The sequence below is a fragment of the Coffea arabica genome, chromosome 5c (genome assembly GCF_036785885.1).
Source record: "Coffea arabica cultivar ET-39 chromosome 5c, Coffea Arabica ET-39 HiFi, whole genome shotgun sequence".
Lineage (NCBI taxonomy): Eukaryota > Viridiplantae > Streptophyta > Magnoliopsida > Gentianales > Rubiaceae > Coffea > Coffea arabica.
The window spans coordinates 5,061,135-5,085,921 of NC_092319.1; the positions used below are offsets into that span (position 1 = coordinate 5,061,135).

At 32.8% G+C, this 24,787-nt stretch overlaps 2 protein-coding genes across 2 annotated transcripts; one reads left to right on the plus strand and one right to left on the minus strand.

The window, feature by feature from the left end:
• Positions 1-10,363: 10,363 nt before the first annotated feature.
• Positions 10,364-11,294, minus strand: LOC113689087 (uncharacterized). The gene is made up of 3 exons (XM_027206917.2): positions 11,178-11,294; positions 10,966-11,100; positions 10,364-10,888 (listed from the first exon to the last, which is right to left on the minus strand). The coding sequence occupies exons 1-3, from the start codon at positions 11,292-11,294 to the stop codon at positions 10,379-10,381; spliced, it is 762 nt and encodes a 253-aa protein (XP_027062718.1). The 3' UTR covers positions 10,364-10,378.
• Positions 11,295-15,647: 4,353 nt separating this feature from the next.
• LOC113689765 (transcription factor JUNGBRUNNEN 1) lies at positions 15,648-23,733 on the plus strand. The gene is made up of 3 exons (XM_027207535.2): positions 15,648-15,910; positions 17,392-17,702; positions 22,526-23,733. The coding sequence occupies exons 1-3, from the start codon at positions 15,712-15,714 to the stop codon at positions 22,925-22,927; spliced, it is 912 nt and encodes a 303-aa protein (XP_027063336.1). The 5' UTR covers positions 15,648-15,711; the 3' UTR covers positions 22,928-23,733.
• The last annotated feature ends 1,054 nt before the right edge of the window (positions 23,734-24,787 follow it).

A 24,787-nucleotide genomic window follows, 5' to 3' on the forward strand; every position in this document is an offset into this window, starting at 1 on the left:
CGCATATTTGTGTATGGTACAAAACACATTACTCTTTTATTGTGAATTAGGTGTAAAGAAAATTATCATTTATGCAGTATATGAACGTAAATGATCAATACGTAACATTGGATGCTATTAAAGTTAAATAATCTATATGCTCGTTTTGTGTGTGCCATTGATGATTTTGTATCTATATTATGAAATATATACATCTCTAGGCATAGGGAAATATTTTATAATAAGGTAAAATTTTACAATAATTAAAGAAAATGATCTTGCAATTACAACATAAAATTTCCTTGAGGGATTTGCTAGTTTAGTTCTTAGTGTTACAACATGGATGCTACCTACAAGGAGCAAAAGTGTTGTAAAGTATCTAATTTGGGCCCAAAATGAAAATCCAACTTTGTGATCTCTTGATTCTCAAACTCATCTACTATTATTTCACTACCAGTACTCCTGTTATTGGACGCTATTGTTGTTTTGCCAAGTGCTAAGTTTAAATGGGACTTTGGTACATTCATACGCCAAAAAAGATCACGTGCAATGATAAGCTAGTTTCCAAATTAACAATATAAAATTTTAAGATATAATTAATAATTAATCAATTAGATAAGTGCATCATTATTTTGGCTAAGGCTGAGGATAATACCAAAGCATTTATCTTTTTCCTTTGATAAAAAGCAAATTTCATTAATAAATTATTAGAAATCGTCCAGTACAATTTGATTTACAACACTCCCTAATAACACGTTAAATATGCACAAAAAATTATAGATTTGTAGTTTAACAGATACAATAAGTTAAAAAAAATTATGAACATATATGAAAAAATATAAAAAACTTCAAAGTTGTTTTCTAACAAATAAATCGTTACAATTCTCTTTTGTACATGTTATAACCGTCAAATTTACTAATTAACATGGTTTTAAATTTCAATAATAATGATGAGATCTATTGAAATATATTCAAGATCCAAAAGAATTTCAAATCTAACAACCAAATCATAAATAAATTCATGCTTAACCCAAAAAAAAAAGAAAAAAGAAAATACTAATACTATCCTCAGTTAAATCTGAAGCATTTATGTTCTAGCCAAAAGCAAGGCTCCGTTTGGATTAGCTGTTTTTAGGATTGTTTTTAAAAAACAGCACTGTAGCATTTTGTTTATGAAATATAAGTCCGTTTGGATTAGTTGTTTTTGGAGTTGTTTTTCAAAAACTATATGAAAAACTTTTACTGTAGATTTTTTTGGATTATTTTTAGAAGTATTTTTAAAACATATTTTTGGGTATTTTTATAATTTATAATTTATAATTTTTTTTATTTTTATATACATTTATGCATTTATAATACATTTATAAATATTTATAAATAAATATATTTATATATTCGCTAAAAAATATATAAATGTATTATAAATGTATTATATTATATATAATACATAATATAAATATATTTATAAATATATAAGTGTATATTATTATAAATGTATAAATTATAAATGAATATTATATAAATGTATAAATTACAATTTATAATTTTTATATTTTTATATAAATATACATTTATGCATTTATAATACATTTCTAAATATTTATAAATAAATATATTTATATAAAAATATGTAAATGTATTATAAATGTATTATAAATGTATTATATTATATATAATACATAATATAAATATATTTATAAATGTATAAGTGTATATTATTGTAAATGTATAAATTATAAATGAATATTATATATATGTATTAATTATAATTTATAATTTTTATATAAATATACATTTATGCATTTATAATACATTTATAAATATTTATAAATAAATATATTTATGTATTTATATAAAAAATATATAAATGTATTATATTATATATAATACATAATATAAATATATTTATAAACGTATAAGTCTATATTATTATAAATGTATAAATTACAAATGAATATTATATAAATGTATAAATTATAATTTTATTAATAGATATTAATATTAAGTATAAATGTATTAATATAATTAAAATAAATGTACAAATGTATTAATATTATGTATAAATATAAAATTAATATTATGTATATTAATATAAAGTTATAAATGTATTATATTATATATAATACATAATATAAATGTATATTATAAATATACATTAATATATATTATGTATAAATGCACATTTATATAAATGTATAATATATATAATATACAATATTCATATAAATATATAAAAATATTTATAATATGTATAAATAAATATATAAATATTTAATATATATAATATACATTAATATTAATTATAAATATTATAATATTATAAATATGGTGTTTATATAGTATTTCAATTTGTAATATTTATTGTATATTTCATTATATAAATATTTATATAATATATAATATATAAATATATAATATATAATTTTTAATTTGTATAATATACATAGTATTGTATATATATAATATAATATACATAATATAATATATCATACATAATATACATTATTACATTATTACATATTATGTATATTATATATTATACATACCATTATTATACACAATAATGTACATAATAATATTATACATTAATAATGTATATATTATAATATAATGTACATAATATATTATGTATAAATATTTACACATTTATGTATACAATATTACATATTATATATATTATATTATATTATGTATAATATACAATATTATGTATAATATTAATTTATATAATATATTTATATAATATATAATATATATATAATTTTCAATCTGTATATTTCAATTTATATTAATATAATATAATATATATAATATACATAATTGAAATATACAAATTGAAATATACATATGTAGTTGTTTTTGATATAATATTTGGATATGGTGTTTTTGGAGTTGTTTTGGAAATACACATTTACTGTAGCATTTGGAATGTGAAAAACAGTTTTTCAAAAACAGCCCCAAAAACAAGGGATCCAAACACACCCCAAGTTTTACAAACTACTAATACTATCCTCAGCGAGTTAAAAACTTATATGGGAACTACTATAATTTTCAGTCATCTCTCACGGCTTCGAAGCATCCGATTACCGAATGCATCTTACTATCCAAATGAACGTTAAATCTTGTCCAGTTTTCTCGGACAAAAAAATTTTTTTTTTCTCTTTTCTCACCAATTTGAACCATGTTTCCCAACACAAAACGAGTTAGTAATTGCAGTAGATATTTGGTTTCGAGTCCAACTGTTGTGGTGACGAGATCCCAGTTGGATAATTGAAGCATTACTCAAGAAAATAGTGGATAATTTGGGAAAATAGAATCCAACTCAATTTTCATGAACAAAACTGCATGAATCAAACTACAAAGACTGAGAATTGATGGAAAAGGGTAGAAAACGGTTACAGATTGAAGAAACCTTCCTGAGAAAGATAAAAAGAGAGAGAAAGCTCAACAGTGCAATTCTTCACCAAATTCAGCCAACACAAAACTTGATACAAAATTCATAATGGAAAAGAAATGTTCTTAACATGCTGAAATAGCTTTTAGTAATTAACGAACTAAACGTTGGACACTTGGATTGAAAACTCAAGTGGTCTGTTAAGTTGCAATACAGAAAGCGTGGTTCTCCTTCTACAACTTTTTGGAGCCTCCAATTTCCAAGTCCACGCCTTCCTGCTGCTGAGTCCACGCCTTCAACCCAAAGCAACAGAAAATGAACTAATCAATCAAGCTAACAACTTGCAACTCCATGACGCCAACTGTGTATCTATCCATGCTTTTAATTTAGGTTTGAATTCCATCTTGCTTTCTAGAAGAAGGGGACGATGAGGTAGGTAATGACGATGGGGAAGGGGTTAGGATGGAACGAGATAGCTAGTGTGGAAATGAGGGATTTCAAAAGAAACGGTCCAAGGCAGAAGGGGTGAGAAAAGAAATGAAGTTTGCTGGGTCAAATTGTTTCTTTTTTTTATAACCAATTTCAACAATGTCTTTTAATAGAAAACTAGTAATTGGTGTAGATATTTGGCTCCGATGAAACTGTCTACAAAACAGGTTTTGTCATCCATGAATTGGTCTTGAATTCTGTCACATCTTCTAGGATAAGGGGACCGTATAGTAGGTAGTAGAGGTGTGCATTGAAATCGAATTCGGTAATTTCGGAACTTTGAATTTGAAATTTTTCGTAATTTGGATATTAGGAATTTCGATCGATTTTGATTTCGATTTCACAAATTCTGAATTTGAATTCGAAATTCGATAATTACCGATTTCACCGAATTCATTAGGAACTTTTTGGAGTTTTGTTTTGTATTTCTAATTTTTGTATTATAATTATATATAAGTTTTGCTAAACTAAATGCTTAACTTTTGTAGAATATATGTTTTTAGTTATAACATAATATACAACTAACTTAATAAGACTTAATATTGTATTGTTATATAATATAATTATTAGTTAGATGTATTATTATATAATATAATATATAAAACATACAAAATTTGGAATCGAAATAGGTATTCGATTTTCGCTTTCGAATTGTGAATTCAAAATTGAAAATTCTGACACAATTCGAAATCGGAAATTCCGATTTGAGAAAATCAGTTACTGAATTCAAACCAAATTCGTATATTTCGAAAATAAAAAACCCGATTTTCATTCCGTTTTTCGATTTACCGATTTTGAAAATTTTGAATTCAATTCGAATTCCATCGGTAAATCAGAATTTTTCGATTTTGCACATTTCTAGTAGATAGCCCCATAGCAATAGTAGGAAAGGAGAGCCAAAAGGAAGAAAATAGAGAGAATAAGGAATTTCGGGCAAAAGAGGCCAAGGTGGAAGGGTGAAGAAACGGATGGTTGGGAAGGGAATGAAGGGAAAATCCTCTCTCTAAGTAGAGGTGTTTCTCTCTCTAAGTAGTAGTGCTCTCTCTTGGGATAAGAGCTCCTTTCCTCTTTGGTGGGAGAGTCAGCAAAATCAAACTTTTTCAAAATCCGACACTCCCGCACTTTTCAGCATGGATTTCCAGACTATCTCCACTACCGATCTTGTCTGGAATTTATAGCTAATGAATGTTGCATCACTATTGAGAAGCGTTAAATGATGCATGAAGGGTAGCAGCTCACGCACCAGAAGCTTTACACCTATGGTAAGCATACGCCAGGTATAATATGGTTCCGTGGTTTCTTTCCTTTGTCTTTGCTTTAGAGGTAGACTTTGACCAGAGTACCTTTCTGTAACCTCCTTTCTTCATTTTCCCTTTCACTCAGAAGTTTCATCAGTGCATCTAGTGGTTTTCTATTTGTTTCTTGTAAAAATCTCCTGTTCCTTCCTTGTAAAAACTTGTGTTCCTCTTGAGTGTGGAGTGGAAATACCGCCTGGAAATTCTGATACTATTTATGGAGGGAGACCTGTCGGAGCTTCTACAAAAGTTCTCTCTGGCGGGCAACGAGCTCTCAGGAGCCACGTTGGAACTGGAAGATCTTCATTATGGAGTTAGAGAATGTGAAGGTAGTCTTATAGGAAGAGTGATGGGAGAGAAAGTAGTTAACTTCACAGGGGTTAAAAATTTCATGGCTGCAGCTTGGGGGTATCCTGGGAATATGACAGTGATGGAACTGGGACCTAATCTGTTTCAGTTCAACATCCCCAATACTAATGACAAAGAAAGAATTACTGATGGTGGCCCTTGGATGATAGATAATCAAATGTTAGTGCTGAACAAATGGGAAGAAGGAATAGAAGAGGATTATAGAGCTTTTGTGACCGCACCTCTATGGGTGCAGATCTGGAATCTACCAGTACACTGGCTTACTAAAGAGATAGGAAGAAAGATTGGGATAGTGTTCAAAGAAGTTAAAGAGGTGTTAATCCCTCAGTCTGGAGGCAAAGAGGGTAGGCATTTGAAAATATTAGCTCTAGCAGACTTGTCTAAACCTGTTCTTAGAGGAACAGTGGTTAAACTTGTAGGATCTCTCAAGTGGGTAGCCTTTAAGTATGAAAGGTGCCCTGACTTCTGCTATAGCTATGGGATAGTAGGGCACAGTGAGAGGTCCTACAAAGAGAAGAGAGTCTTAGGAGGAAGCATCTTAGAAAACCAGTATGGATCTTGGTTGAGATCCGGAAATAACCAAATTTCACCTTATGAAAAACCAGCTAGGACTGAAGTGTCTAGCGACAAAAGATATTGGAAGTTCCAGAAAGGAGAACTGGTTGAGCAAGAAAGAATCAGGACTCAACTGAGTAGATGTCTCTTGGAAACTCTTAAGTCCACTGGGCAGGAAGGAAACAGCAATCAGGACTTGATGAAAGCAATGGAGGATATTAGGATAGTGCAAGATATGGGAGCCTTAACTATTGTAGTGGAAAATAAGGAAGCTGGCCAAGGTTGTAGTGAGGGCCCCATGCACCTTGACAAGGGGAGGCTTGACCTCTCTCTAGTGATTCAGGTTGAGGAAGTGAAACAGACCCCAACTATAGTAGAAGAGATGGGGAAAGATAAAGGGGGAGATTTGCAAGCCAAGAATCAAGATCTAGGGGTAAGTGAGGGAACTGCAGGGTTAGTGATCCACCATGAGTCCTAGAGAATAGGGAAGGCTCTGGAGGCTATTGATAAGCAGACCAAGAGGACATTCAGAAGGATGAAATCCCCAACTAAAACCAGAAGACCTTTGAGAGAATTAAATGGTAATGGTGCAAGCCCTTTGAACTTTGGAAAGAGAAAGGCTCTGATAAGGGATGAAGAGATGGAGGCAGTTAACAATGAGATAGTGCAGTGGAAAAAGACCAAACCAATGGAAGGATTGTATCCTGCTGAGCTGAGGGGAGAGGAGGTAGGGCTCTTTCTTAAAGGGGCCTCCCAAGGGAAATGAGAGTTCTGGTATGGAACTGTCAAGGAGTGGGGAGTCCCTTGACAGTTCCCCATCTGAGGAAGGTGAACAATCTCTTCTCTCCAAATCTGATTTTTTTAAGTGAGACTAAAAACAGAAAACAAGTTATAGATAGAATTGCTAGAGGGCTAAGATTTGACAGTAATGTGGCAGTAGAAGCTATGAATAAGGCAGGTGGTATGGCCTTGTTTTGGACTAAGGAAACACATATCTTAGAGGTGTACAAAACAACTTTTACGATAGAAGCTAAAATAGAAGACAATGATACTCAGGTTGTCTGGTGGTTTGTTGGTGTTTATGCTAGTTGTGACCCTATGATCAAAAAGGAACAATGGAGGGTACTGAGTAATAGGAAAAGACTGTGGGGAACTAGATATATGGTAGCTAGGGACTTTAATGACATTCTTTCTAATGAAGAAAAATAGGAAGGAGTAGTCAGTGAGGAGAGAAGATTTAGGGACTTTAAAGATTTCATGGATCAGAATAGCTTAATAGATATTGGTTTTGAAGGACAACCTTGGACGTGGAGCAATCATTGGGATAATGAAGGTGAGGTCAGACAAAGGCTGGACAGGTGTCTATGCAGTTTTGAATGGTTTTAAGATTTTGAGAAGGCAAGATGTCAGCACATTGATACTTTTGCTTCTGATCACTATATGCTCTGGTTAGATACAGCCCTTGGGAAAGAAAGGAGAAAGAAGAGGTTTTACTTTGATAAGAGATGGCTTCAAAAGGAGAGGGTTCAACAGGTGGTGGAGAAAACCTGGCATAAGGAAGAACAAGGATCAAGAATGTTCAAAATCACAAAGAAGATCAGAAACTATAGAATTGAACTTTTGAAATGGAGGAAAACTTTCCAAGCTAATTCTAGAAGTAGAATTACTGATCTGAAGAAGGATCTAGAGAGAGTTAGGGACTCAGTTTCTGAAAATAGAAAAGGTAAACTAGTTGACATTAAAGATCAGTTGAAAACGACTTACAAGGAGGAAGAAAATTTCTAAAGTCAAAAGGCTAGAATTAGTTGGCTAAGAGAGAGTGATAAGAATACTAAGTATTTCCACACCTATGTTAAGGGAAGGAGAGTAAACAATAGCATCAGGAATTTGCAGAGGGAAAATGGTTCTTGGACGGAGAATGAGGAAGAGGTAGTGACTAAAATGTCAGAGTTCTTTAAGGAGCTGTCTAACAGTGGGGGGGAGAAGTGATATGTCAGAAATTCTAGAAGGTATTCCACACTCCATAACTCAGGAGATGAATGATAAGCTGACTAAAGCAGTGAAGAAGGAGGAAATTCATGATGCACTATTCTCTATGCACCCTGAAAAAGCCCCAGGACAAGATGCAATGTCTCCATTGTTCTTTCAGAGGTTCTGGAGCACCATTTAAGGGTGATATTATCCTAGCAGTCAAAGCTTTCTTTAGCTTAGGTTTCATGCTTAAATCTGTAAACCATACTGTCATCTCCTTAATCCCCAAAATCTTGCACCCGACCAGTTTGAAAAACTATAGGCCTATCAGTCTTTGCAGTGTGCTTTACAAAATCATCTCTAAAATACTAGCAAATGTTTGAAATTTGTTCTAGACAAATGCATAAGAAAACCCAATCTGTTTTCATTTCGGATAGGCAGATTTTAGATAATGTGGTTTTAACTCATAAATACATGCATTACCTCAAAAACAAAAGACAAGGGAAAAAGGGTTACATGGCAATCAAGTTAGACATGGAAAAAGCCTATGATAGGGTGGAGTGGCATTTTTTGCAGGCTATGATGGAAAAAATAGGGTTTTGTTCTGCATGGATCAACTAGATCACAAGCTGCTTGAAAACTATAACCTACACATTCAACTGCAATGGAGAAATTAAAGGTTCTGTGTCATCAGGAAGGGGGATCCGCTAGGGAGATCCTTTGTCTCCTTATTTGTTCTTAATATGCTCAGAAGGATTCTCCAACTTGCTGAGGAAAGCTGAAGAAAGTAAAAGAATCAAAGGACTGAAAATCAGCAGGCAAGGACCTATTATTACTTATCTCTTTTTTGCAGATGATTCCCTCATCTTTTGTAAGGCTAACAAGCAACAGGCTACTGAAGTCATGAAAGTCCTCAAAATCTATGAAGTTGCTTCGGGACAACTGATCAACCTTGACAAATCTACAGTCTTCTTTAGTAGGAACATGCACTGTGATCAAAGGGAAGAGGTATGCCAAGCACTGGGAGGGATGGTTGAAGCAAAACAAGAGAAATATTTAGGGCTTCCAATGGTGATTTCAAGAACTAAGGATCAGATCTTTGGCTTCATAAGAGAAAACATGAAAAGAAAGCTGCAGGACTGGAAAAACAAGTTTCTTAGCTCAGCAGGAAAAGAGGTAATGCTGAAGGCAGTTTCAATGGCCATGCCAACGTATGCCATGTCATGCTTTAAGCTATCAAGGAAACTTTGCAAAGACATCAGTGCTTTGATGGCCAACTTCTGGTGGGGAGAAACAAGTGGTAGGAACAAAATGCATTGGATTTGTTAGGGAAGAATGGCACTGAAGTGGAGTGAAGGAGTACTGGGATTCAAGGATCTTGAAGCCTTCAATAAAGCACTGTTAGGAAAACAGGTATGGAGGATCCTTACCAAGCCAAACCCTCTTGTCAGTAAGGTGTTGAAAGCTAACTACTTCCCTAAGGAGTCCATTCTAAAATGCAAACCCCCAAAGAATGCCTCCTGAATTTGGCAAGGGTTAATGGGAGCAAAAAGCTTAATTGATAAGGGTCTGATCAGGAGAATTGGAAATGGAAGGAGTACAAGCATATGGGAGCATAAATGGATACCAGGAACAATCACAGGCAAGCCAACTACCAGAAGATCAAGTAACTGTGAGCTGAGGATAGTGGATGAACTAATCTGTCACAAAAGATGGAATAGGAACATCATCTTTAGGACCTTCAATAGAAATGATGCTGAGAAAATTCTAAGTATTCCTCTAAGTTTGTCAGGGAGGGAAAATAGTTATTTTTGGCAACCACATGCTGGAGGGACGTACATAGTTAGCTCAGGTTATAAAATCTTGATGGAGGAGAATCGTAGTGCAAGGAAATCGAAATCTGAGGAAGCTGGTCCAAGTTACATAGATGGGAGTCAAGAAGTGATACAAATATGGAACACACTCTGGAGATTCAACATTAAACACAAAATTAAGATCTTCATCTGGAAATGTATAAAAGGAGCATTGCCAGTAAGAGAAGCAGAGAGTAAAAAAAATAGGAATAGGTAATCCTATGTGCAGAACCTGTGGGGAGGAACAGGAAACAATAGAACATCTACTGTTAAACTGTCCTCACACAGCGGACATATGGAAGGCAGCTCCTATTCAATGGGATGGGGCAAAAGACCAGCAAGGAGATTTTAAAAGATGGTGGCTCAGAATCTCAGAAGCAAGGAAAAGACCAGAAGGGATGGAACATATTGGTCTGACTGCAAATATCTTGTGCCAGGTGTGGAAAGATAGAAAAAAAAAGAAATTTGAGAGCTCAAATAGATCCACACCAATTAGAACAGTAGAAAGAGCACAAAAAGAATGGTTGGAGCAAGTGGAAGTGGAGAAATAGAAAGGAAGGAAGAGCACAGAAGAAACAACATACATGCATGAACAACAAAGCCAGGGCAATGAAGTTGAAGGAACTATAATCATGGATGTGGCAATAGCTACACAGAAAGGACAGAACACTCTTCTTTTTCTTCTTCTCTCCCGCTTCAATATTTTCATTCTGTAGCTCAGCATCTTCAGCAGCATGTTTCTTCTTTTTCTTCTTTTCCTTCTTTCCAACCACTTCACTTTCAGGTCCAGCAACACCATCTTCTGCAGCATGAGTATCCTCTATATCAGTCCCCTTCTTCTTCTTCTTCTTTTTCTTCTCCACACCATTCATAGGAGTGTCATCACCTGCTTCTTCATCCTTCCTCTTTTCCTGCTCATTTTTCTCTTTCTCTGATGATAACTCAGTTGGTCCAAGAACAGCATCAGCCGCAGGATTGTAAGTCTGCAGACAAAAAGAAAAAAATAGTGAAAAAAAATTGCGACTTAGCAAACTAATAGAATGTAAAATATATGGCAGACCTTCCCAGGGGTTATCAGTCCCCCTGCACCCGTCTTTCGATCCTTGTCATAAACTTCAATCTTTGGTTTGCCTTTAGCAGAACCAGCAGCACGATTCAATTCTCTGCCTTCTAAACTCCTCAATCGTGCTTCAAGCTACAGAGAGAAGATGATTTAACAACAGAAGGGAGCCGAACACCTAAAACCTTAACTTAATCATAATAAAAGAATACCTTTAACCGATTCTCCAATCCCATTGTATTGTCCTGGTTATCTCCTAGAGCATCATATCTAATTGCCAATGCAGTTTTAGCGGCAAGAGATCTTGATATTTTACCAATGATTGGCATTTATTGGGATAACAAGTCATGACTCTTCGTTTCTCTATTTTGGACAGTAACTAGGTTCAAATATGTAAATTTTAACTCTTCTTTGAAATTAATATAATCTATAATTATTCTAAAAAGCAACCATATTAGCCTTTAGCTATCCATTTATTTTAGCTATTAAGGATAAATTCACCACCATTTTAATGTGTTTTTTATTTTTAGGAATCAATAACTCCGGAAGCTTTTAATCGATATATATTAAGCAAAATGACATGTTAATTAGGTTTTGTAGTGGTTCAATGCTAACTTCGTATGGACTTAAAAACTTTCATGAAGCCAATCACTTACTTTTGCTAATAAATTGGTGACTCTAGTGCCATGATGGTTTCCCTTGTACCCCTTTCATGGCCCCTGATTTTTGAGTCATATTTTCTGGATTACTTGTCCCCTCCTCTTCATCTTGCATAAAATTAATTCTTCTTGGAGGGTACGTATCTATGACATAATACTAACTGTTTCATGAGTTGACATGCGGGTTTAGATAACACGGAAAAGGGTGGCTTTGTCGCTACTGCAGCCTAACAAGGAAGAGATTTCTTACGGGATAAGTACAAAGATTATAATCTTTTATATTCACAAAGATGATTCACTACTTAGAAAATAATAAAAACACGAATGTCTACAGGCTACAAACACGTACACCCATGGTCAGTCAAGGGTAAGAAAAAAAACAAGCAACTGTTGGTGCTAAGTTGGTCCAGTCTAATAAATTGCGAAAAATAAATGTGTGCAAGTGAATTATGAGGGCCCCAAACTAGACCGATTAAATATGTTGGGGACAAAAACAACAATTTTTCGGTCAAGAAACTTCACTCTTTGTCCTTGGACAAATTATGCATTACAACCAAATGACAACTTAGGAATTGAAGGATAATTATTTACTTTGGAAAATGATACTCAAATCCTCTTTCAAGTTTATTGCATAATCATCTAAAATTTTTATTAGCATGAAAGACACAAAGAAAAAAAAAGATAACTTTTCAGTATGACAATAGGATTGGCAGAAATAATTCTTAGTCCTTTGACACAATAAAAGAGTGAGAAGGGTTTAAAGGAACTAAAAATGGTGTGAAACCCCTTAATTCCGAATGAAACAATCATAGTGGCTTTTTCTTTGAGCTGTGAGAAAGTTAGATAGGGTGAATCCTTCTCAACAGACCAAATCTCCTCTAGTTGTATTAAGAAAATAGTTTGTCATTTCAAATTATACTACTATGATAGTTTACCACAAGGTTTGTAAATTTTCACTTTCAGCTCTTGAAACATATATGAGCATAAAGTCATCCAGAATTTGAAGAGAATTTCATTTTTTCTTTGAATAAATTTTATATACACTGACGGTGTGCACTATCGTAGTTGAATATACGACACATATGTAAAATTTGAGTTTCAAATTCAAATTCGGATTATGTGTCATGCATCTAATGGTGAAACGTGTATACACTGTCAGTGTATAGAACATTATTCTTTTTTCTTTATATCTATTAAATAGAAAAATACAAACTAATTTTCTTGATTAAAAAAAAAGCAGACGGAAAAAGAAAAAAAAAAGAAAGAGAGTTGGTCAACATTCAACTATATTTTATGTAATCACAAGAAGAGGACAAGATTGAAGTTTCAAATGTTAGGACAGCCCTGAGGTCATTTTCTAGAAGATGGTAACATGATATGTTTAAAAGGAGAAAAACAAGAAAATTTAAAAAGATATAGTCTTGTAAAGACGTAATAGAAAATTCAAAGTAAAAGAATGATAGGTCTTAGCGTTGATTTTGCTACAGACTAATAATTGGAGTCTTTTTTTGCGCAAATAGTCTTCATATGGAAAATTCCATGTATGTGATCCCTTTCAATGTTTGCTTCTTGAAAAACCCACAAGTATTTGTCAAGAAAAAGCAAAGGATTTTGGTGGTACACAATTTTCTTCAAAGGTTGAAATTTGTCCAGTACAATGAACATAAGAGATTGAGGAGTTAGAAGCAATGTTTTCACTGTTTGGCTTAAGTTGACCATTTCTTATGGCAATTTCTCGTTGTCTTGAAATGCATGCATCTAATGATCTAAATCAAAAGAACTGGTTTTTGTAGAATAGGTAAAATAAAAAAAAACTCATGAGTTCAAGGGAAAAGTAGCATCCAATGTTTAAGAAAAACACATCTTCCTGGAGGCTGGAGCTTCTACAAAATGAATGCATAGAAAAGTTACCACGTAGGTCTTTGTTTTTCCTCAATCTTATGCTGAACTCCAGGAGGCTGCCTGTTTAATAATATAGGTAGCAGTATATGCCAAGTTTCCAAATTTATTTTAGATGGATTCAGTTCTTATTTAAAAGAAAAAAAAACTGGTAGTTTTATTTGCTCTATTCTGTCAAGTTAGAGTGCCAAGTATCAATTGTCACAATGAGTTTGCTAAATCTGTAGCTATGTTAAGAATTTGATCTTGGCCATTCGACATAGCATCAAACAGGATTTTTATTGAGATTTTTCTAATGAGTATATCTAATGTAGGCAACATCATTTGAATGCATACATTAAAAATTGTTATGTTCATCACATCTAAAGTGTTTTTCCATCAGTGTCTATTGGGTTTCAAAAGTTAGATAAACACTTTATATATGGATTTTTCTAATGAGTGCACTTAGGTCAGTCATTAATACAACTAGTATTCATTTGACCTATCATATATATACACATACTAATAATTATTATCCTGTCTTGTATGTATATATTTTTCCTATTTAATCTTATCTACTTTTCCTTGTTTTTATTTATTTTCTTAATTATATATATATGTATATATATAGTCATTTGAAAAGTCAACAACTATAAGAGGAGTGATAACTTTCTCAAATTTGTCATCGTGAGTGTAAAGTCTTTTTATCTTTATCACATTTTGATTGACTACTGAGATTTTCCACTATTGCAGCCGAGTCCACGTTGGGGGGCAGGTAGTTTTCTTGCACTGTAAACCATTAGTCCAGCTAGGGACAAGTTGCCAGATATTATTCTTGTTTCTCGGCATTTAAGGTGACAACTTTTTCCACAGGTCTGTGGTCTTTGATATTATTTCGAATTTTATTTTGTCGGACGTTCCTCTTTTAAAGTCAATATTCTAAGCACACTGTTAAGACTTTTACCAAATTAAAAACGACAAATCAACATGCCTCTCTTCCTTTCCATATTTCATCAGCGCTTCTAGACTTTTGCATCATCATTGCAATCAAATAGGAATACGTTACAACAGTAAATGACACACAAATTGCAACTAGCTAGTGCAATAATTGTATATATATATATATATATATTTTAAAATTCCATACACTCTTACATATGCTCTTTTTTCCATTTGGGGTAAATACAATTTTAGTTCCTAATATTTAGCACCTTCTCGGTTTCAGTCCTTAAGATTTTAGCAAGAAGAAATTTAAAACAAATTTAACTAATTTAAAACAAATTTATCTAATTTAAAACAAATTTATGGCATTTGAAGAATTTTTTCAACTACTGATAAAATTTAGTCACGTATAGTCACGTGTCTGTTAGATTGAATTTAGAAATAAATAAACGAAATAGTGAAACCAGTCGATGCACTCAGTTTATTGAACTAGAATTCTATTTTCACTCTCTATCCCCATTGTTCCGCCAACATGAAACCCTAGCACTAATTTTTGCGTATGTTTAACAAATTTCGTTCATGTTTCTTGGTTAATTAGTTACTAACATGCCATCACATGAGTTTTTTTTTATTGTACAAATTTAGCCATTGTTTTGCTTCTTTTAAAAAAATAATTAAACAAATGCGTGACTGCACATGAGTAATTAAGTCAGTAATGGGAAAAATCCATCAATTGTTCTAAATTTGTTTGAAATTGAAAACATTAGGGACCAAATTTATTTTTACCGAGACTGTAGGGACTAAAATCGTATTAGGTGCCAAACACTAGGATCAAACTTTGTTTTGTTCAAACTTTAAGAACTAAAATCATACAAATACCAAATATTAGGGATTCAAACTACATTTCTCCCTTTCCATATACTAAGCCGCCATTTTCAAGCTCCATGTATACAACAATGTTAAACAAATTCAAATCAAATCATGTAACAAATATAAAAACAGCACAGTCACGTAATAACTCTAACCTTATCACTTTGAAGCGCCTTTTCCTCATATTATAGTCCCAACATTGACGAACTTCATGACCAATAATGCAGTCTCAGATGGGGAAAGAAAGTCAAACTGAAACCCTTTTCTACAGAGAATTTTATTCAACAATAAATAGCGTATTGACACTATAAATAGCGATCTAGATTTGAGTAATAGCTATCCACCTGACAATTTATTATGAGAACCACTAAAGTACACACATTCACACATTAGAGATATGGAGGAGTTCAAGTCTTCAAACAAGAATCACAAGGATGATGATGGTGTTGTTCTTCCAGGCTTTAGGTTTCACCCAACTGATGAAGAGCTTGTTGGATTTTATCTTCGACGAAAAGTAGAAAGAAAACCCCTCCGGATAGAACTCATAACTCAGGTTGATATCTACAAATGCGATCCATGGGACTTACCTCTGCCTAGTGAGTATAATTCTCCTCTTTTCCATAATTTCACTAATTATATAATCTTTCATGATGCATGGATTCATAACACTTTTATTGTGTCTATGATAAGTATTCAGCACCGAATAACCATAACAAGTATTAGTACGAAATGGATAGCTTTTCTTTTTTTCAAAGAAATCGATGACTATCATGTTAATCACCAAGAAAGCATAAAGCAATTTGAAGCTGCTTTTAGTACATGACTGGTTCCTGCAAACTGATACCAACAAGATCAGGGTTTATGTTGACAAGTTGCTCGGTTTATAAACTAGTAATTAGTGTTAATTACGTGTATAAGATAATTTTCAAGCCACACGAGAAAAGACGAATAGTATAGAATTAAGCAGGTTATTGTTGTGTTCACATGACATTATACTGTAGCTCCATAACTATTCTAACTAGCTTCACCGCAGCCTAGCTTTAGCTATAGATCGATTTAAAAACCGTAGAAGAGTTATCATGTATAGTAAGTAAATAATAAGATTGATTCTATTGCTCATTAGCAAAAGTGATTCATGGATAATAACGCTTGTCTCATAGCTTGTTAGCTTATTGTCGCATTAAAAAGCTAAAACCAGAGGTCACTAATTGGATTAGTAATGCACTGACATGTGATTAAATCACATCTTATGGCCCAAAGATAAAAATCTTTTTTTTTTTGGTTAAAATGCATGTAATTGTTGCTCCCCGCTTGAAAAACTAAATTAACAGCAGATAAATTTGTTCGACTAACGGCCAAGCTTTTTGATGCTGCTCTTAAACAAAACATTTTAGTCCTACAATCGAGGTAGAAAGTGCTAAGGTGCTTTAAGTTGACCAGGTTCAATTTGTTGAAGCAGTAGATCTCACAGCTAGGATCCGTAGAGCAGAGTTGATTCTTTGCTTAGTTGAGTCAATGATCTACTTGAATCAAAGATGTTTTAGCCCATTTATATTGTTAAACCTTTTTGTTTACCACATAAAATTACTTAGAAATGAGGATTTGCATTCAGCCATACTACATGTGTGAACAAGAATAAAAATCTGAAACTACGCACACACTTTTATATATATATATATATATATATATATATATATACACACACACACATACATACATACATATATATACACATGCGTACATGCATACATACATATATATACATATACACACACATATATATATACACGGACATACACACATACACATGATATATATATATATATATATATATATATATATATATATGTATGTATGTATGTATGTGATATAGATGTATATACCACCAACCCAACTTATGATAAAAGGCATTCATACCACTTGCACCCAATTTAGCTTAGTTATTACAAGCATATTTAGTTTTATTTGGGTTTTTACAATTGAAGAGAAAATGAAAATGATTCCTGTTTTCTTCACAAATTCTGGCTTTTCCTTGCGACTAAGTGCTTTTGCACGTTCAACTCTTTGTTACTCACAGAGGTTGGCGTTGTGGGAGACAAGGAATTTTATTTCTTCTGCATGAGAGGAAGAAAGTATAGAAACAGTGTAAGACCAAATAGAGTTACTGGATCCGGTTTCTGGAAGGCGACTGGAATTGACAAACCCATATATTCTAGTGGGGAAACAACTCAATGCATCGGCCTCAAGAAATCCTTAGTCTATTATAGAGGAAGTGCTGGAAAAGGAACTAAAACTGATTGGATGATGCACGAGTTCCGGCTCCCACCCGGTTGGACTCATTCAACGTCAACCCAACCTAATCCCAGGAATAATATTGCTCAGGAAACTGTAAGTTTGACTCGTTTCATCTTTGGCCTTGACCTTTCTGCATCACTTTTCCCCTCAATTTTCTGGGTCAGTGGGAAATTAATATTTCATGATCACCGGTGTGATACTCCTTATGATGCAAAACTCGCACCAACACTGCCTAATGCCAATCTTACCTGCCCCAAACCCGTTTGTATTTACAATTGAAATACTGCTAAAAGAAAAAATTCGTATTGGGTAGCTAGGGATTCTTCTTTTCCTATATATGGATTGCATTGGATCCTAGAAAGATACATTGAAAAGAATCTGTTGGGTCTTCCAATATCAACTGGTTAGTCATCACATCATTTTCTGGCTTAGTGCTTCTTTAATTGCGATCATTGTCTTGGAATGGTTCAACACGATTATTTGCATTTTTGTGTCGGGTTTAAACATCAGGACTGTCCCACATGAATGTGATATTATTAAACTTTTGACAAGGTCGCTTGCACTTGCCTCAATCCATGAACCTTGCAGTCAATAATATTTTAAGTTTGGTGGAAATGTCTTCATTATTAGCCCAAAGTACACAAATGTATAGCTAATTAGCTCTAAGCGTTCACTATTGCATGTGTATAAGAGATGTTTTTGGAGACAATACATAAGATCTTAAAAAGATAATATGCAGTAATAAAGTAATTAAAATTTCATTTTGATAGATCAACTAATCAAAAAGCAGGCTAAAATTTTTGTGAAGAAGTAAATATTTTTCCAAGGCAAAAGTTTGGTGGAAGGGGATAATGGAATTTTTTGTAAACTTCTAGAAGGTGCAGGGTTGGGGATTGTTTTTACTTTTGATTTAGAGGGAGGGGGTCAAGAGAGTGGTCCAAATACGAAAACTTGTGGGGCAGCTGCCACTCGGGCCCCCTTGTTGCCCCGCCCCTAAATAAGTGGCTATTTCTCCTTTTTTTGGATAAAGAAAATGTGGTAAGGACATTCAATTTACTACTTAAGAGCTTGACTTTAAATCCATAAAAGGGAAAATGGCTTGTTTATCACTTACTTACATTTTGGGGAAAATTCTTTCTTGTCCCTCGCTTTTAAAATGAAGTAAATTAGTTTCTCATAGTCTATAAAAACGAAGCTCTTTTGTCCCTGAATGATAACTTAATACAAATTTTAGGGGTAAAATTAGAACATCAATTTACTTTTCTTCAAATCTAGCTACACTTGGAATGCACATGAAATTAAGTTAAGATAAACACTAAAAAAGTAAAAATTATAACATAAAAAACAAACTCTTCTCTCAAAAAATTCAATTCTTTTGAGAAAGTGATATTAAGTCAACATAAAAAGGAAAATGTTAAAATTATAATATTGAAAACAAACCATTCTCTCTAAAAAAGAAAAATTAAAAATTATAACATAAAAAACAAACCTTAGTCTTTAAAAAAATTAAAAAATTTTTACCTCAAAAATTAAAAACTTTTGAGTTATAAAATTTTGTAACTTAAGGGTTTATTTTATATGTTATAATTTTTAATTTTTCCCTCTCTATGTTGACTAATGTCATTTTCTCAAAAAAAATTAACTTTTTTTTTTAGAGAGATGGGTTTGTTTAGGATAATATTTTTTTTTCTTTTTTTTTTATGTTGAGTTATGGTTATATGCATAATAGGTGCAACCAGATTTGGAAGAACTAAAGTGATTTTACTGCTAAAATTTATATAAAGTTATCATTCTGGACTAATTAGCTCCATTTTTAAAATATGAGGGTCTAATTTACTTCATTTTAAAAATGAAAAACAAAAAAATTTTTTTTTTTGCTAAAACGTAAGAGATGAAATAGGTCATTTTTCCTTCATAAAATGCTTATAAGGACTGTGTCAAAACTTGCGAGGCTTGCACAATTTTGAAGCACGCTATGATCCATAAGCACTAGAATATAAAAAGGAAGGCAAATCTAAAACAGATAGATATCATGGAGTGGTCCATTCATTTATTTGTTTTGTTAATTATCAAAATATATATGCTTTGTCCAAAAAAAAAGAAAGAAAGAAAAATGAGATTGGTGTGGTAAAATTGATAAGAGTCTTTAAAAATTAAAAAAAGAAAAATTTGAATTACCAAAAAATATGAATATTTCTGCATTTTAAATTAACTTTCGGTTGTTCATTTTGTGTGGTAAAATTGAACGAATGTACTAACCTTGGATGCCGTTAACCTGTTCGTCATTTGGTCTTACAATTGGATGAACACAGAACTTAGAACTAATATGCTTAGACAATACTTGATTAAACAATAACCTATGAAATTCTCTGTTAAAATCAAGTACATAGTTGGTCGCTAAACACCTCAAAATTCTTATTTCACCCACTAAATTATTTTTATTCTAAACAGCTTACTTAACTCCTAAATATACTTCAATCTTCACCATTCCATTAACTCTAGCCGTTAAGATGCATGAAAGTTGGCCCACGTGAGAGCCGCACGGATACGGGGCAGGGACGGTCATCAGGTGGACCGTCCCTGAGCTGTTCATGATCAAGATTTGGTCCAAAAAATTTGTATGGTCCAGATCACTTCTTGTATCTCATTTTTAATAACGTGTGTGGGACTAACAAAAATTTGTTCTAAAGTTACACGTTGTGCAAATAAAGTCACGCTGTGTGAAAATAAAGTTATGTGCTGTGAAAAATGTACATAATTGCCAGGAACGGTTGCTGCCCCCGGTCCGAGGCGCACCTATTCTGAATAGACAATTCTGTCATTTCAAATGAAATCATCAACCTTTTTAAGGCTTTAGCTCCAGATTTAGTTACCTATTTCTTATCAGGTATTTTCCTTTTAGAACCCACATTCTCTCCTTGCCCTAATTGTATCCTTGTAGTTTTTAATTTTTTTTTCTCGAATGACTATAAGTTAGGTTAGGGCAACTTGCAAGGATTTTCTTTTTCTTTTTTTTTTTTTGCCCTTTTGGGGATCTATGGAGGGAAACCCTTTAATACTTTTGGTACTTTTGTTTTAATCTTGCTATCAAGATTATATGGTTTTCTTTTTCCCCCAGTCTGTTGATTTTGAAGATTTCTTTGCACTGATGACGTTGAGGAATCAAGAAAAGAGCTCATTCTTTGGAACTAAATTTCATCCCGATGACTTAACATTGAGAATTTCATGGGTCTTAATGCGGAGAAGTATTACACTCCCTAAAATATAGCTCATAAACATAAAGCAGCTAGTGACCTAAAGGGTTTCATGCACAATATCCAAATTGTCTATTCAAAATATGTGTGGCTTTCTCCTAAGCTAACTTCCATCAATCTCAATAGCGAGAGTTAATGGAATTAATAAGATGCAGGATTTTTAGAAGTTTAGTGGGTAATTCGCATGAAAAAATGTTTAGTAGGTGAAATAAGAACCTTGAAGAATTTAGTGACTTACTACGCACTTTAGCCAATGAAATTTATAATTTTCTTCAGGTCTTCTACATGGAACTCCAGGTAGTCCTACCTCTTAGTAATAAACAAGAATAATTGTTCATATGCTTATGTAAAATACAATAGTAGAAATTTGAAAAGGAAAAAAAAGACATTCCCCGGTACAATTTAGTTTGGATAATTGGAGAGAGCCCATAGTTAAAAACAAATGGCAAAGACACAAAAGTTATTCAAGAAGAGATCTTTGAGATAGTCAGATGCAGATTGTCCTCCTTCAAAAAAGTCAAGAAGACAGATACCAATAGATGGCTGCAAAGAGTTTGGTTGTTATCCAAGAACATTTGTTCAATTTGAAATTTTAGTGTTAGTTGCTGCTATTTCTTTTGTAATTGGTATACAAAGTATCTCAAACTATTGTGAGATTAGCATCAGATGTAAGTTGTATAAGTTAAAATTGTTGATTTGAAACATATCTTGTACGCTATTTTGGTTCTTGGGTACTAATAAATTTTTACTTACCCAAAAAAAAAAAAAAATTGCAAAGACACAAAAGTTGGTTCTCCAATCTAAGTGTTGCGTAAGTAATTCACTTACTATGACTGATACCTCTATTTTTTTTTATTTGATGTGGCACAAAAGAAAAAATAAATTCTAATTTGATTGTGTTTCCTTTTATTTTTAGTTTTTTTTATTCCCTTTATCTTGCTGGCTGCTATCTTTGAAGTGTACTAATATTAGTTACTTTGACCAATACCTCTAATTTTCTTAATTTGATGTAGTGCAAAAAAAATCTATTGGGATTGTATTTCTGTTATCTTTAGCTTTTTTCCTTTCTGGTTATTCCCTTTATACTATTAGTTACTAAGGATTAATCTTGTAGTGTTAATATAGACAAGTGTAGATGCATATCACATGTACAAAAATTGAAGTTTAAATTCGAATTGAGATTAGGTGGCATTTTATATCTGTGGCGTATATGCATTTTCAATGTATACAAAATTTACTCTTATACAAATCCAATAAAAGAGGAGATAGCAGGGATTGTAGTAAGCTCGCTAGGCATGAAATTTTGTTGGGGCAGGTGGTCTGTAACTTCTCTAGTAACCTCAGATGCTTCCCATCTTAGAAGTGAAATTTCCAACTAAATTCTCATTGTCGCTTATACCTATGCATATAAACCAGGAAATTAAAGGATGAGAGTGGAATCACAGACTTAATGAAAAAAATGAAAAAGAAAAGTGTAATTAGAGGCATTATCCATTTTAATCCTGGCTTTCCTTCAAGATCACATAATACATGAGGAACTTTCAACTTGTTAACTTGCTGCATGCATGCATGGTGAAGCCAAGTATAATTTGGCATTATATTAGTTACACTACACAACAACTAAAATGGTAGCTATGCTTTTGAACTTGTATAAATCTTCAGGATGATTGGACGCTTTGCCGAATCTTCAAAAGGAATGCATCGTCCAAAAGGTATAAACCAGACTTGAAACATGCCTGCACTAAAGGAGGCTCTGGGGCTGCAAGTTCAAAGCCATGCAGCTTACAATCTCAAAACAGTTGTCATCCGTACACAACCCTTGAAGATGTTGGTTTTCAACAAAGGACAAATGCAGCTGCAGGAATAGATGTTAATCACAGCAGCCAGTTTTTGGCAGCGCAGGAGCAGATTTTATTGGTAGCTCAAACCTCCTACTCGTCATCCAGCTCCAACTTTTGGAATTTAAATGGTGATGAATTCTTCAGAGATGGACGATGGGATGAACTGAGCTCTGTTGTTGACTCAGCTGCTGATATGAGTAACCCCTTTGCTCGATCAATATAGGTAAAAGTTATGATCTGCAGTCTGAATTGCCGAACTTTTTAAGACTAATTCCACTTTGCACTCCAAACTTGTACCAGTTTTTCACTGTACATCCTAAATTTCAAATTTGAATACTTTGCAGGTTAAACTCTCAATTTTAGACAATTTACACCTTAAACTTTTAAATTTGTCTCATTTAAGTCCAATCAATAACAAGATTATCAAAATTAATAAGATAAATGGTGGTGCGAATTAATGACAAAGTAATATGTTGTTCTACTAATTGTGATACTTTGACTCCTTTTGACAGTTCTTAGTACATTATTACTGATATATATGGTCCGAATAGCTAATATCATTAGCAAAATTAATAAGATAAAAGATGGTATATATAAATTAATGACAATGTATCCTTTTTATTCTAACTACTATACCTTGACTCCCTTTCACTACTTTTAGCAAATTATCATTGATTACCGGGGTTCTCTATGTTGTTAGTTTCACTAATGCTGTTATTGGTTGGACTTAAATGTGACAACTTGAGAAATTACAGTGCAAAGTGTCCAAAATTGAAGTTTAAGATACAAAGTGAATAATACAAATTTAGAGATGCAAAGTGGAATTAATTAGTCCAGCTTTTTACAAGGGTAGCCTGTACAATGATGTCGCTAGTGATTAAGATGTGAAAGGTTCAATATATTGTAAAGCTAGCCAGTTAAATATTCTGGTAGTATTTGGAGATTATGTTGTATCAGTTGATATTTGAATCGGATTGGGTTTCAGAATCATTTTTCTAGTGTTAAAGGGCAAAGAAGGCAGTTTTTACATTTCTTTTGTTTTTTAATCTTCTATATTCTTTAAATAGAAATCTAAAACATACTGATGAGAACAAATATAGTGAACTTCATCATTTTCCCATCATTTTATGATTAGGTTCAAAACTGGAATTGGCACAAAATCACAAAATGGCCGTCGTTTGTATATCATCGAACCTAGACCAAAATGCCCGCATCTCTTATCTTTTATTTCACATGGAAATTGAAAAAATATCCCTCATTTGTTTTCTTTCTTGCCCTCATCAAACCTACACCATGACACGGTTCTCTTTGATCTTTTATTTAAGTGGAAATTGGAGGATTATCCTTCATTCATTACAAAAAGCTCCAACTCTCAAGTCATTCCAATAAATAACATTAAGCAGCTAATTGCATCACTTTTATAATTAATTATGTATTGTAATTTTGAAACTCCATAAATTGGACACGGATAATACCAATTCCAACTTGTTGGGACCTGATTCCTTAGCTTTCCTCCTATGCCCATTTAGGAAATAAGACGGCCGTTTTCTTTTTATCCAGAAGGTGTTCCAAAATATGGGACATTTATCTGTTCCACATCTTTCCTTTTTTGAGATCTAATATTCCTTTTTGCCGTACATCTTCCTATCTCCTCAAACTTAAGGATAAAACTCATTTTCACTATGAAAGCACTCCCTGCTTGTGAAGCCTGTATTCCAAAAGTTCAATTAAAAGCTTATTCTTAGCTATTCATTGATTAGTACGTAAAGAAAAGTTTAACTTTTCATTCATTGTCACACCCCAAAAATTAAAACATCATCACGTACGTCCTGTACATGCACGGTTTCCTTTCCAATTACAAGGCATGTTCAATCTAAAGTATGCATGTGAGGCATATGTTGAGAAAATATAAAATCTACTGAAAAGAAACCACATCAAAGCCTACTTTATTACATTATCTATTCATGAGAACAAAAACCAGAATGTCTAATCAACAACATTTGTCTACGTACTAATTGGCCAATCACTCTTCAAGTATCTCTCAGTCTACCATCAATTTTATCATAGCTATAGCCTATTTCTT